Source organism: Melospiza georgiana, chromosome 14 (assembly GCF_028018845.1).
Source record: "Melospiza georgiana isolate bMelGeo1 chromosome 14, bMelGeo1.pri, whole genome shotgun sequence".
NCBI classification, from domain to species: Eukaryota; Metazoa; Chordata; class Aves; order Passeriformes; family Passerellidae; genus Melospiza; species Melospiza georgiana.
Window position 1 is genome coordinate 14,062,766 of NC_080443.1, and position 14,568 is coordinate 14,077,333.

General features: G+C 45.2%; 1 protein-coding gene across 3 annotated transcripts; it reads right to left on the reverse strand.

Annotated features, from left to right (window-relative positions):
- Positions 1–586: 586 nt before the first annotated feature.
- On the reverse strand, positions 587–6,734 carry CMTR2 (cap methyltransferase 2). Of its 3 annotated transcripts, none has more exons than XM_058034105.1 (2): positions 6,672–6,734; positions 587–4,160 (listed from the first exon to the last, which is right to left on the reverse strand). In XM_058034105.1, exon 2 carries the CDS (start codon positions 4,139–4,141, stop codon positions 1,847–1,849), a length of 2,295 nt encoding a protein of 764 aa, XP_057890088.1. In that variant the 5' UTR covers positions 4,142–4,160; positions 6,672–6,734; the 3' UTR covers positions 587–1,846. The 3 variants fall into 3 exon arrangements, with proteins under 3 accessions (XP_057890088.1, XP_057890090.1, XP_057890089.1); XM_058034107.1 differs by lacking the exon at positions 6,672–6,734 and adding an exon at positions 6,349–6,373; XM_058034106.1 differs by lacking the exon at positions 6,672–6,734 and adding an exon at positions 6,191–6,225.
- Positions 6,735–14,568: the final 7,834 nt, after the last annotated feature.

The following is a 14,568-nucleotide window of genomic DNA, read 5'->3' on the forward strand; positions in this document are numbered from 1 at the left end:
TAAACTGGACAGCTGACCCAAAGACAATCACCTGGAACCCCTGGCAGTGCAGCAGAGCCAGCCCTGAGGAATTAGGCACACAGTTTTTTCTCCATCACACCACTCAGTGAAGGCAAGCAATTAGGATGAGAATAAATAATGGATTTTGCAGACAAAATTACAGTGTGTAACAACCTCGTCCTACCTGAGCAGTGGTCACAGCCAGCAGAAACTGAAGATCCTTAAGATAAAATCCTTGCTGCTAAGAGTTACAGGAGCCACAGAGGGACATGGATGGTCAGGCTCAGTGACAAGGCCAAGGGAACTCTGTGCAGGCCTCCTCCCCTGCTTTCACCAAGTCTACAAGTGGAGTCTCTCTAAGCTGGTAAACTCCAAAGTTAAAGTTAGACAGAAATGCAGATGACTACACCCTTCACTCAGCAAGGATGGATAAATGACAAGATAAGGAAAGCCTGGCTAAAAAAACCCACGAAAAACACTTAAACCTTCCCAGGCTCCCCTACTGCATTTCACTGATTTCTTCCATATTTGGTAAATAAATATGTAAACAGCAACACTGAAAACCTAAAATAAAAGGCTTTATTTTCTCCAAACAGCAGTTGTTTTCCCTTCTTTTTTTCAAAAAAAATAGTCTTTTAACACTTTCAACATTTGTCAATAAAATGAAAATATACAACAGCCATGTAAATCAACATATTTTCTTCTACTTCAAAAATATATGCATCCTTTACATCAAAAGCACACATTGATTACTTACAACACAAAAGCTTCATGGCTGCACAACCCAGAGGGCTCTCACACAAACATGAACACACTTGTGTGCACAAGAAAGGCAGCACACAACTGGTGAACTGTTTGCTCAGGTGGTAACACTTCAAAACCTTTGTTTTAAGGATTTTTAGCAGGGAAAAGCTGGAAAATCCCAGCAACTGCATGTTATGAGCCTCTCGTGGCTGGTGGAAGTTTCCTGCATTTAAATGTCTCCTAAAGGTTCTGCTTGTTACAAGCCTAAGTGTCTACAGCCACTGGCTAATTCTTTTAGCAAATTTCATTCTCGAGAATTGAGCTCAGCTTTGGACCCATAAGAAGTCACAAGAGAGGGCTTGATGGCAATCCAAATTATTGCCTGAAGAGTAAGCAATGAACAGCCAGAGGCTGAGCACTGCTCTGGCATAAACAGCTCCATTTGATCCTTCTGTCAAGTGACTGAAGTGCACAAAGAACTGGAACTCAGGATATCAGCATGGCATTCACAAAACAGCTGCAAGAATGAGATGGAGAAACCATTATCAGGCTTTGGCAAGGAAATTTTCATCTCAGTCCTCACTCACTGAAGTGCTAAAGAAGAGGCTGATATTCAAAGGCTACGAGGTGAAAATTCAGAGGCTCTTAAGAATGGTAAATGGGGCCATGTGCCCATAACCACCACCACCACCTCATACCATCCAAAATGATAAGGCAAGTTACACAGGATTTCCCCCACATCACCAACTGTAAATTAAAGGGATGTCAAAAGACAGTTTTTAGGAATGGTAATAGGAGGCTCTGAGGCTTATGCTCACATGTCAGCACTTGCTTCCATTGAATCAAATATGCCATGTTATTCTGCATCCTGAAACATGCAACTCAGTGGCCACAAACCAAGGTCTGGCCTTCTTTTCTCCTATTTCCTACACATACAATATGGTGCACCTAGGATTGATAGCTCAAAACATCCTGCCAGCACCCTCAATGTCACACCAGTTTTGCATTAATGCTACCTTCACATTAACAGTGTTTTTAACACCTTCTGCCTGCCTGTGAAACAAGGTCTAGCAGCAGCAACTCTCACAGTTCTAGAGATATTTTAAAGTGGAATGTCACTAGTCATTCGCTGCTGCTGAGCTTGCACAATCAGGTGGAGCTGTCTCTTTGCAATGGCCGTGTTTAAATCCCACAGAAACTCCAACAGCTTGCCCTGGAGGAGAATCTCCATGGGCACGAACTGCAGAACCTGCTGGGGAGAGTCTGTGTCCAGCAGGGAGCTGACGAGAGCGTTCAGGTGCTGCAGGAACTCGGCCACGGGCGCGGGGAGGCCTCGGAAGCCCACGCAGAGCAGAGCGGCGCCGCTGCGCAGGGGCTCCCGCGAGGTCGGGCACGCGAACGCCACGCTCCGGAAACAGCAGTGCAGGACGAACACCAGGCCAGCTGTGAAACGTGTCAGGCAGGAGAGAACAGGCAAAACCAAGGCATCTCCTGCTGCCAGCTGCGCCAAGGAATGCAGAACACACTCCAACAGCTGCTGCTGGTACTTTGGTTCTCCATCGTACAGCAAAGAGAAGCTGAAAGTCAGCAGCGTGGCTGCGTCCATGGGCTTTATTTCCATGCTGGGCTGGCTGTCTGTGTCACACAGGGTGGGAAAGCCCACCACAAGGCACTTGAATTGGTCACTACAACTTTCATTTAGGCCTTCCTGATGGCACCTGGCAAGATCAGAAACTTTTGCCAGTATGAGTTCCCCAGGAAGAAATTCACAAGAGTGACAAGGCTGCAGCATTGATCTGCTTTTCAGCCTCCCCCCACCCAACTCCTTCACAGCTTCATTAAGATTTTCTAAGACTTGAACATCACAAAATGGAGAACACTTTACTCTGGGCAATCTTCTTCCTTCCAAAATGTACCAAAAGCTACATTCAAGGTTAGAAAATGATCCTTCCAGAACACACATGTTCCCAGCATTATTTAAACTATGTTCCTCAGCCCAGTGATTCAAATAGCCCTTTGCCACTTTATCATTCCATGTCAGGGTTTCCATCATCTTCCTTTCATTGTATGTACTAAAGTATTTGTTTCTTTGCCCAAACCATTTTGCATTCATGCTGCAACCAGCCTGGGATTTCTTGACAAGCCAGTTATTTCTGCCAATGGGTTTCAGATGGAACTTTTGCATGAAGAACTCTACTGCACAGTCTCTTAACTTGTTCAGTTTCACCTGCTCTGCTTCTTCCATGCGCTCAAAAAGACGGATATTCTCAGAGATAGTCTCCACCTGGCACTTGTAGAAGAACATGCAACACTCCTCATGTGTTTTAAGGAATGATTCGGGAAGTGTATGCTGGGAGAAGAGAGCTTTGTTGAGCATTTCTGTTCCAAAGTTCTGTGTCATTTTAGGAAGAAGCAGATGAAGGCTTTCTCTGCCCATATAGCGAAGGCAAACCACATAGGCCTCTGAGTTCCCAGCTTTGCTGGTGGCTGGTTTAAAGACATGGACCTCCTCAAAAGAGCAGTTCAGCAGAAAGAGCAGGTTGATAGAACAGTGCTCAAACAGAGTGAACATCTTCAAAACAAAGGATCCTCCAGTGCCCAGGATCATTAAAGCAGTGACTGTTTCACAGTAATGAAGAGGCGAGACAAGAGCTTCCTGCTCACCTGGATTCCCCTGGCAATCAAAGCTGCCATCAGCAGTTACCAAGTGGACTGTGGCCATATTGCTCACAAAGCTCTGAAGTCCTGTTAGATGTCTTAATGTCATCACATCCCCAGTGTTATCTGGGCCAAAGTACCACCAAGGTAACGTGTTTGCTATCAGACGGTCGTCCATGATCATCATAAGGATGTCATTGGCTTCATGATAAGGGTTTAGGGTATTAGCTACCCAATTCCAGTGGCAAGGGACATGGTGGGACTTCAAGAAGTGGTTAAGGCTGGCTATAAAAGCTCCAGGCGCTTCACAGAGGTGCACAGAATTCAGTTCTCCATCTTGAAGAGCTTCTTCTGGGAGAAGAGCAAAACTGCACAGGATCTCATGAAACTTGCACCATGCCTGGGTACAGAGCTCAGCATTCACAGATTTCTTCACATGAGATATTATTTTCCCTGCTTTATTGGTAAATGAGGTGTGCTGATGCCAATCCTCCAGGTTCTTATCACTCAGCTGGTTCTTCACTTCATTCATTGAGTCCTTCAGAGCCTGGAGTGAGTGAAATTCCACATGATCACATGTAAAAGCATTGCTGGGATCTGGCAGCTTCCATTCATCATTCACTGGCTTAGTGTAAGTAAACTTCTTCTCAAAGAGCTTCTCAATTTCAGAGAGAATTTCAGGACTGAATTTTTCAAGGTTGATCTTCTGGTTAACATTAGGCTGCTTACATTTATCCATTCTTGAGTGGACTCCCAACCTGGAAAACATCAGGGGAGAAGAAACCATGTCATTCCAATCACACCAGTACAGAAATAGGAAAAGCTTTTTGTGAAAAATAAAAATGTGTCTTGCTTAACAGCTATATTCTAGAACAGAGGTAAATGCACCAATGAGGAATGTAAATGAGGGCTATCCTGAATAAAGTCATTTGAAAATCAGGAGGTTCACCAGTTCAATTGCCCTTCTTGCTATTTACACAGCAAGTGAAGAAGAGTTTGCTGGTGCTTAGCCCTTCACTGACTCTGAATATTCTGCTCACTGTATAGATCTAAACACTTAAATACAAATATCTCTCTCAGTCACAAAAGAGAACACACCACGAGCTCTCCAAATTCAGCAAGTGGCCCAGAAACGTTATCATCTGATGATGGCAGTGTTTATCTGAGAGCTCTAAGTATGGAGGGTGGGGAGCCACAAGCAAAGGCATCTTTGAGAGGGAGCACAGCTGCTGCTCCTCCAATTTCCCAAGCAGGAAAAACCCTCCCACCTCTTCCACCAGCCCCAGTGTAATGCTGGGGTAGCCCTCATTGGAAACTGCCCCTCAGCTGAAGGGCCCTGCAGGGATGCTGGACATCAGCCAGTGAGCAAAACCTTTCCCTTCCTCTGCTCAGCATTACTGCTCTCTGCCAGATGACTGCAAACCCTTATGCCTTCCTTTAATGACTGAAAAAGCTGTGATAAACCCGAAGTGAGAGGACTTGGTTGCAGCTGTGGTCAATGGGAATACGTGCTTGATGTTAAAGAAGAATGCAGGGCTAAGTGCTGTGGGTAAAGGCCAACGAACATGAGCACACTCCACACAAAGCTGACGAGGCTGCTGCAATCTGCTCCACTGCTCAGCACAAAGCACACAGCGCACAACTGACAGGCACTAACCAGAAATCAGCCAGCCAGCAATTTATTCTAAACTAAAATGTTCATTTAAGCAAAATAATTCAATCAAAGTTACCACTCGGGATAGGAAATCTCTCAGCCTATCTCTTTAACCATCCCTCAAGCCCTCCCATTCCCACAAACACAAAATACAATGACCTTAAGTGTTACATAACAAGGGAGTTTGAGAAAACATTGGATTAAAACGGAAAGAGCTGAGAAAGTTTGGAAACAATGGCCACCTGCAGCACTTTACTCTTCCCCTCGAACCCATGCAGCACCTCAAGCCACAGCCCACATTGGTTTGCCCTCATCACCATCAGCCCTCTGAGGAGAAGAGAGGCACAGGGTCACACACACAGCTGAGGTTTCATCTTGCCTTTCCGCAGTTTAAGGCCTTTCAACAGGCAGGTTTAATTTCACTGTCCTCTGTGCAGGTGGGCTCTGGCTTTAATCTCATCCTTTCTTGTAGGATGTTCTGGGTAAAGAGGAAAACTGGGGGAAACACAGACCATTGTGCCCTTGACTAGTATATTTCATTTTAAACAGCACCTATGAGTATGGGCTTTTAATTACAGCTCACCTCAGTGATTCACAGAAGAGATTTGGAAGGGACCTTAAACACCATCTCATCCCAACCCCCCTGCCATGGCTAAGGGATACCTTCCACTAGACCAGGTTGCTCAAACCTCCATCCAATCTGGCCTTGGACACTTCCAGGGATGGGGAAGCCACAGCTTCTCTGGGCAACCTGTACCTGGCCCTTGCCACCTTCACAGGGAAGAATTTCTTCCTAACATTCAATCTAAATGTCTCTTATTTTAGTTCAAAAACGTTCCTCCTTGCCCCACCACTATCTGCCCAGGTAAAAAGTCACCCTCCTTTCATATAAGCCTCTTTTAAGTACTGGAAGGGGCTCTAAGAGCTCCCCAGAGCATTCTGCAAGGCTGAACAACGCCTGCTCTTAGCCTGCCCCAGAGGTGCTCCGGCTAACATACTAACAAGCCCAACCCTAAATCCAGGCTCACTCAGCACATAACAAGAACAGGCAAGCGCCTGCTTTCTCATCTTCATTTCCAGACCCCTTCCGGCCAGGACCGGGCTCTGGGCTCGCCCCACCGCGCAGCTCCTCACCCATCCCCGCGCTCCGCTCCCCGCCTCAGCGCGGCCCGGCCGCTCCCTCCGCCCCGGCCGCTCGTAGCGCCGCGCCCGCCCGAGGCGCCTCCCCGCGCCGCCCGCTCCCTACGCGAGGCCGCGGCGGCAGCGCGGCCTGGAGCCGCTCCCGCTCTTACCCGGCGGGAGCGCGCCCAGCCCGGCCCCTCGCCCGCCCGGCACGCCCTCTGCTCGGGGGGCACCGCCCTGCCCCGGGCCGGGAGGGCTCTCCCCGCTCCGGCTTTGCCATCAGCGGCGGGGGAGGCTCGCAGCCGGGGTGGGTGAGGAGCAGCAGAGTCCCGGGCGGGCGGCAGCGCGGCTCCTCGGCTCCATCTCCCAAACAGGAGCCCAAGCGCGGCTGTTTCTCAGGAGGAAAAGGAGCAGAGGAGCCGCCTCCGAGCAGCGGGGCAGCCCGGCAGGACGGCGGTGCTGGAAGGCTGGAAGTTACCCGCGCAGCACTTACCAGCGCTAGCGCTGACAGGGTGGTCGGGAGGAAAAGAGGAGAAAGGCTGTATGGGGATGTGTGGCCACCCGCTGGAGAGGCAGCGCTGGGGCTCCGCGCCCTGGATGCTTTTTGCCGACGCCCTGGGCCGCCTGCCCTGGGAGCCTGAGCCCGGTGCGATCGTCTCACAGCCCTGCAGGGACCGCGGCTCAGCAGTGATGCTCCTCCAGAGCTTGCTTTGCCCTCTGGAACCCATAAGGAGACTCTTCACTTAGTAACCCACCTTGCTGCCCTTTCTAAATCCCCGGGAGACTTGTTACACCCGGCTTGGGTTAGCAGGAGGCAAGAGCCTTGAAATATTAACAGAGTCATAATGAGCATCACTGAGCATCCATTGCAGCATCCCTGGAAACACACAGACGCTTTAGACAGCAAAACAGCATCTAATCTGCACACAGGAGCAGAAAGGTCAAAGCGTATTCATTATTACAGTAAACAGCAGGTGCAAGTTGCTTTTGAGACTTTAAATATTATGGGGATTTTCCTATATGCAGGTTCAGGAGCGTGGCACTCCCCAACCCTTCTGGGAACAAATAGCCAACAATGGAGCATGAGTAAGCAGAAATCCTTTTGCTTTAATATGAGGCTTCCTGCTATTGATTTTTGCACTCTCACATACTCTTCATGAAGCTCAATCCAGTCCTACACCAGAAGTAGTTTTGCTACAGAAATTCAGTGCTATCAGTACTAAGCATTCCAGAACTGATAAGTTGGGAAAATTTTGCTCAAAGCCCAGTAACTGAAAATAAAAAAAAAAACCTTTACTGGTCCATCTTAAGGATATAATAATGTATACATAAGGAATCTTTTCTCCCACTCTAGGTACATGAGAGAATTTGTATGTTAAAGTCATAACTGAAGACAGGGATCTATAATCAGACAACTTTCCTCCTCTCTTTTAATCTACTTGCTTGCTTTCTAAAATGAAGCAATATTACTACAAAATACAATCTTAAGTATAGAAAAAGTCCAGTGCTACTTATAAACAGGAATACAGGACAAAACTCTATAAATCTCTTGAGAGAGAAAAAAAAGAGAGAATGTCTTTTTCAAGCCAAGTCCTGTCATATTGACCCCTAATAGTGGTGTAACAAAATGGTACTTATTGGCTGCCTCATCAGAAAGAAGTTTTACCTAATGAGAAACAGCTGAGATGCAGATGGAAGATTTCTCTGTCTCAGTGCCTCTTCACCCTTTGACTGGCCTGTTTGAAGATCACCTTTACTTAACCAAGATTTTCTGCTATGTAAAAGTAGAGGGAGAGCTGGGGCAAATGAATGAAAGCAAGTGGGCAGCTGGTGAGGTGTGGAGCTGAGGGTGTGGTGGGTTCTCCAGTGCCTGGTCTGGTCTCTCTTGATAGTACAGGGCACACAGTGATGGCATTGCTAAAATTTTATCCTTAGCTCTTGAGACTTTAAAGTTAGTGGGGAGGTCAAAGGTATGTTATAGTCTGAAATGTTAGTGTTTGTAGTAAAAGCCTGAGCAGAGCTTTGCTTTAGTTTTGGCTTTCTCACTGATATTTCCAGTGGTGCTGGGATGTTTTGGTTGCCTTCCTTCTGTTGTTTCTGCATACTCACGCACAAGCCACAAGGTCTACACTGGCTGACTTCTGTGGGCCATAGGTAATTAAAGCATTGAGTTTAAGGGTTGATTCTTTTTAATTTCTTACACACATCACTTTTCACATGTTCTTGAGTGCTTGGATAACACTACCAAAGGAACAGCTACAATTCAGCTCGTGGGGCAAAGTGGTCTCTAAGCAAGGCTTGACCTTTGCATTTCTACCCTGCCAGGCTTTTACTGGAGCTTGCAGCTTCTCAGTGTCACACTCCCCTGGACTCCTGGAGATAAGGCTCTTCCAAATCACAGGAGAGAACAATTCATCACTGAGTGCATGACAGCACAAGAGTCCTAGCTGAAGTAAATGTGATTGAATAGCACGCTTAAGAAAAATGTGATGCTTTTTCTGAAATTAAACTTTCAACTCAGCTTGTGAGCTTCAGGATCCTTCTATGTTTTCTGAAATCTCTTCAAGTTAAAGCAGAAATTTGAGTAGACACTTATGTCTTATGCAAAATAATCTCTCTTTTTTGCTGTTGTTGTTGTTTGGTTTGGTTTCTTTGGTCCATGTAAGATACTTAAAATGAGAACATAGCACTTTCTTTCTTCCTGCATTAGCCCTGCTTTTATGGAGCTAAACTTTTATCAGCTGATCTTCAGCTGCTATTTTTCCAATCAGACTGTATCCTCTGTGCACAGCTGTGGCACCAACAGCCCCAGATGGAAGCATCTGTCTTTAAGGGAATATTGGGCAGTTAAACACAGGAGGTTAAACATCTCATTAAGAGCAAAGTAGTCTTGTTTATGCCCCTGATTTTTTTTTCTTTTGTAGATATATGTTATAACTCTACTATGTGATGGAGCTGGGGAAATGCTGGGGTGTTTGGGAGCTCTTTCCATCATACTGGATGTGTGCAGGGAGTTATCTGGGAAGACTATGCTGAGCCATGGAAGAAACTTCCATAGATTCCATGGGATACCCAGTACTTCTCACCCTGATCAGTCCCAAACCCACATAATTTTGCACTACATCTCACCGTGGTTTTGTCTATCACTGTGCTGGATGCAAGATATTTGTCAATTGGGATGCTAACATTGGTGTGGCAGAGCAGTTGAGAGAAGGCTCTCAGTCAGACATGAGAAGAATTACCCACAGTGATTATGTGGATGATTATGATTAGATTTATTGCTAATAGAGTATCTAAATTAAACAGTGTGGTATGTAAATCACAACACTCTTGTCTATTGCAGTGGTGCACGATGCTGGGACAGCTGGTTGCCCTTAATGAGGTGGATTTCCATGACCTTGGGGACTGATCTGTAAGGGTCATTCTTCTGCTGCTTCTGGCTTGCAGTCCAAAGTCAGGCAAATTTTTGTTTCACTTTCATCACCAGAGGAATTGCAGCCACTATCTGCTACAAGGAAAGAGAGTTGGGAAACTCCAGTAAACAATGTCTGACATAGCCAGTTGGTAAAATGACGTACAGTTTTCTAAGCTTTGCTTCTTTAAACAAAAAATCACTGAAAGGCAAAACCTATCAACTGCTCAATAATGTGTTATTATTGCACCACACACAAGATAATGAGGAAGCATTGATCCTGTTGGAACAGCACAAATACATCCTGACAGACCACAACTACCAGTAATTGTATGTTCACCTACTGACCTCCAGAAATCAGTGTTTTCCAGAGGGGGCTGTGGGGAAACAAGGACATGGTCCTGAGACCTAGTGAAAGGTCTGGCATTTCACTGTGTGAAAGTATTATCAATTATTGAAGAGGAAACCAGACCACAGAACAGGATAAGCTTTGGTCCTGTGTTGTTTTGATATGTGACCTTCCTAAGGAGAATTTGTATTCTTCATATGGAGAAGCATCTTGGAGCCCCAGGCCAGCAGCTGGCTGTGGTGCCAGGATATGAACTGCATTTACCTGTGTTGAATAGGGAAATATATCTATTGTCAAGGATTCTTAGTGCTACATGGAGCTGTGTTGTATAATTTAATTATCTGAGAGTTGTTTTCTTCTGTGACAGGCCCAAAAGCATTTTTTCCTTATCCCTTATAATTTTTAGTTCAATTTATTTGTGTTTATTGTAGACCACAGGGGTACCTGGCCTTTTTTAGTCTCCAGTCCACCAGGATCTGTGGTTTCTTTTCCACTTATTCTCACTAAGGATTGTTTCAGCCCTCCACTACACTTTCCCCTGATTTTTTGCCTGCCTCAAAGCACTTCCACATTGAAAAGCCCATCCTTTCATCCCAAGCCTGACACACTGCTGATCCCTGGTTGTGCTCTTTGTATCCCTTCAGAAGGTTCAACTCCTTTCCCTCAAATCCCCAAATAATCCTTTTTATACTCTTTCTCTCTAAGTTCCTTGCCACAGGTGCTTTTGCTTCCACAAACGCCTATGGCCACAACTGCAATCTTACCCTTTGCTATTTGATCCATCTCCCAGAGCTGGAAGTGTTGGCTGGTATTAGGACATCTCTGCTCTTTTACTGATTTCTGTGGTGTCATTTATTCACAGGTTTTGTCAAGTTGCTTCCTCTTCCTGCCTGAGTCTTACGAAGATGGTGAGGTTTTACAGAGCAGGCATGTAATTTGTGAGTGCTGTGGCTGCTTCCCTCCCAGTAAACATCATAAACCCTTTACATTGACTGATCTCTGTCCTAAAAGCCTTTTCCCACTGCCCTCACAGGAGGGCTATTTAGGACTGCACATTTTGGCCAGCTGGAAGCTTTTTTCTGACGTCTGGCCTAACTGAACACGCATCTCCTCGGTTTCCTGCTGCTTGTCTTAAGTTTCTGCATCTCTCCTGCCTCCATGGCAACATTTTCAGGCTGTCATGGAAGCATTGCTTTGCTCTCATTTTGCTCAGCTAACCATGACAGGCTCTTTGAACGTCTGGTTTTCTGTTCCCCTGGCCAGCCCTTTGCTGCATTCACTGTGGTCAGAGGTCTCTTTCCTGTCAATGTACAATGAGCAGTATGCTCACCACTCCAGGCAGAGCTTGTTAGAGATTGTTATTAAAATGATCTGTTGGGGAATAACTTTTCTGGTATATAATTCAATTTTATCTCCCTTTCTTGTGGCTAGTAACACTCCAGTGGCTGTCTGGCTAGCCAGTGTACAGACAATAATGAGTTTCCCAAACAAAGCCTTTCCAAATTGCTGCAAAATTCCTGATTAATTCTTGGCAGTAATTTTTAATCAAACCTGGAGCGTGTGCTTTGGGTAGTCAGCAGAAAAGCTGATCTTTCCAAAATTTAGCCATTTCACCTTGCTCTAAACCACTGAGGCAGAATCCTGGCTTTTTTAAGTGTGAGAGAATTGGGAGAAATGCCCCCCAGGTAAGAGCACCTGTAAGGGCATGGTAATGCCTGTAGTGCTTAGGGGGGATACTTTCTTCTGGGCAAGGCTGTCCCCACTGTGCAGACACTCTGTGAATATTTCTGCAGCTCAGTTCCTCTTCCCAAAAGAGTGATGTGCAGGAGGTGTGAGAAGACTGCAAAAAATTTGATACAGTGATAATGTCAGCACACAGGAAAGTGGAGACTTACCCTAAAGCATTAATTAAATGTTTTGATGAAATGCTTGCAAAATACTTCACGACGCTTCTTTAGATGGAAATTGCTGTAGGAATGTACAGCATTGTTAGAAAATAATTTCAGGTGATTGTATCTGCATCCTGTAGCAGTTGAAGTTCTCACTATGGAAGCAGGGCTTGAATGACAGCCAAGGCAGTAACATCAGGATTATAGATACAAATTGCTGCAGACACACAGACAGAGACAACTGAGATTCCTTCAGGACAAAAGACTCTCAATAATTTTTTTCAGCATTATGCAATCTATTCAATACCTTCTTTTTCTAGATAAATCTGATTTGGAGCATTCCCTGCAGTCTAATTGGCATGAATGTCCTCAGTGCTCAAATTAATTTTGTCCTAGTAGGGTGAACGTTTATCTCTTACTTGTCCAGCCAATGCAGCATTACAGGTTAAAACTCAAGTAATTTTTGTTGCTGTTAAATAACCAACATTGCAGCAAGATAGATAAAATGGCCCCTTTTTGATAATCCTGTTTTCCATGTAAATCCAAACTAGGAAGGAGATTGTCTTAGATGAGAGCAAATTGGGAAGAGCTCTCAGGCTGTCTGATCTCTCTTGTCTGCTTTGCAAAAAAAGAATCAGATTAATGAACGTAATCAGATTAAGGCTGAAGAAGGGAACATATCTGGGGGGCATCAGAACTCTGCTGATACCAACAAGCTCTATGGAAAATCAACATTAAGGGCCTAACATTGCTCTGAAATTTAATTTAATGGCAGCAAATAATGGGTTTCAAAGAAGTCCTGAGTAGTGGCGAGAGGAGCCTGGACTTCCAGAGGGCAGAAAGACTTGAGTGAGCTGGTGAGTGGCTCTAAGACCCTGGGTTTGGGTGAAGGTTGCTTGGGGTGATGGTGACTTCCAGAATCCTTTGGCACCCTGGCTCACAGCCAAGCAGTATGGGCCCTCTTTGGGCACAGGGTTTGGTGCAGTTAAATCTACCTAAAACCATCTCTGCTCGCAGTCTGCTGTGTTTTGTACAGAAAAACAATGCTGAAAAAAGGAGAATATACCTAGAACAGGCAGAGGCAGATATGGCCAAGATTCAGAAGTACAAGAATGGGAATGACAAAAAGGAGACATATCTGGAAAAGGAGGGGAAATATGGGAAAAACAGAGTTAGAAAGAGGGCATGGAAGGGAAAATTAATTGTAGCTCCTTAATGTTGATTTTCCTACTCCCTCCAGCAAACCAAGTGCAGCAATGTAATGTGGGTCCTGACGTAGAAGAGGCATTTTAAGCTTTCTAAGAGAAAGCAAGAAAGAAATGGAAGAGTGAACCTGAGGGAGAAAGGAGGTCAAGAACTTGATGGGAAAGGACCTCATTATGGTTTCTCTTCAGATCCATTTTCTATTTCTTCGGTGCCAACTGTATTTTTCAACAAATAAAACAAAATTGGATTTTTAAATTCTGCTGGTTGTTGCAGATTCCCAGCCTGTGCTGGCATCGCTGGGTTTCTGCTTTCCAGCATGAAGTATATCTCTTTCTGAAAATGCCCTGTTTTTTTTTTTTCTTGGTGCAGTTATTACCTTGTTTGATTTTGAAGTTCTCAGAGACACTTTTCTGGGGCAACAATGGTCTGTTTGATGCAAGGTATTCAAAATCAAAAGGAAAGAGGAATGTAAGAAATAAGAAATCCAAGACCTGAAATGCCCAGTTTTCTGAATTTTTGTTAATGTCTGGATGATTTGTCTAAGAATTAACAAGTTCTAATAGATGTTTTGTCCCTGCTTGTGGTATTTATAAATTATACCCCCATGTGTCCTTTCTAGATTTATTAAGCTGTGAATGCATATTGTAGATGTGGCCTTTCAGCTAGGGTGTGTAAGGTCTCTACTCATCACTGCTTTTCTTGAATTTTTTTGGCATTCCATTGTCTTGGAAACATCTCTGGCTCTGTAAAATGTGGTTCACATCAGTTGTTGGGATCAAACACCGATGCACAAACAGATCCATATGACAGAGTTGTTTTTATGTTTGTTTTCATACACAGCAAAGCTAAAATTAAAGGGACAGATGGTGGGGTGTCTGTTGTCTTTTCTGTGTCTCCCATATTCTGCTGAATGGAGGTTTAGTATATCTCAAAGAAGAATTTCCTCTTGGGAAGGGTGAGACAATTAGATATGAACAAAAATCCCTGAGGGGAGCTACTGGGTTATCACCCCTGGTTGCCATGAAAGAATGGGAAGGCAATGATGTGGGATGTGGAAAGGTCTGGTGTCAGTGGTAGGTGCTACAGGTCATCTCACAGGGTCTGCACACTGCCAGGGGTTTGAATTGCACAGGAGCAGGTGACTCCAGCTGGTTCCCAGGTGATGCAAGAGGTGCAAATCCAGGCAGATCCCTTGTCAGCCGCTGAAAAGTTGTGTGTGTGTGAAATTTCTGGGCTTAATCTGCATTACAGTGTGTGTGTGCATGCGTGTAAGCTTTCTGCAGAGCTCTAGAGCATGTGTGTCATGTGGGGTGAGGCCAGAAAAGCAGATGTCCTGACCATGCCCCTCCTACTCGGGGATTAGAGATGCTCAGGGGACAGCAGAGAGAAGCTGGGACACACTTCCCTGACTCACTGCCAGAGACAGCAGCAGCTTCTGCAGGTTCAATAGGCCTCTGCTCTTTGGTCAAATAAACCCCTGCAGCTCCATTTCCAGCAACCATCCCCTTCTTTTGGTTAACCAGAGAGGAGGAGG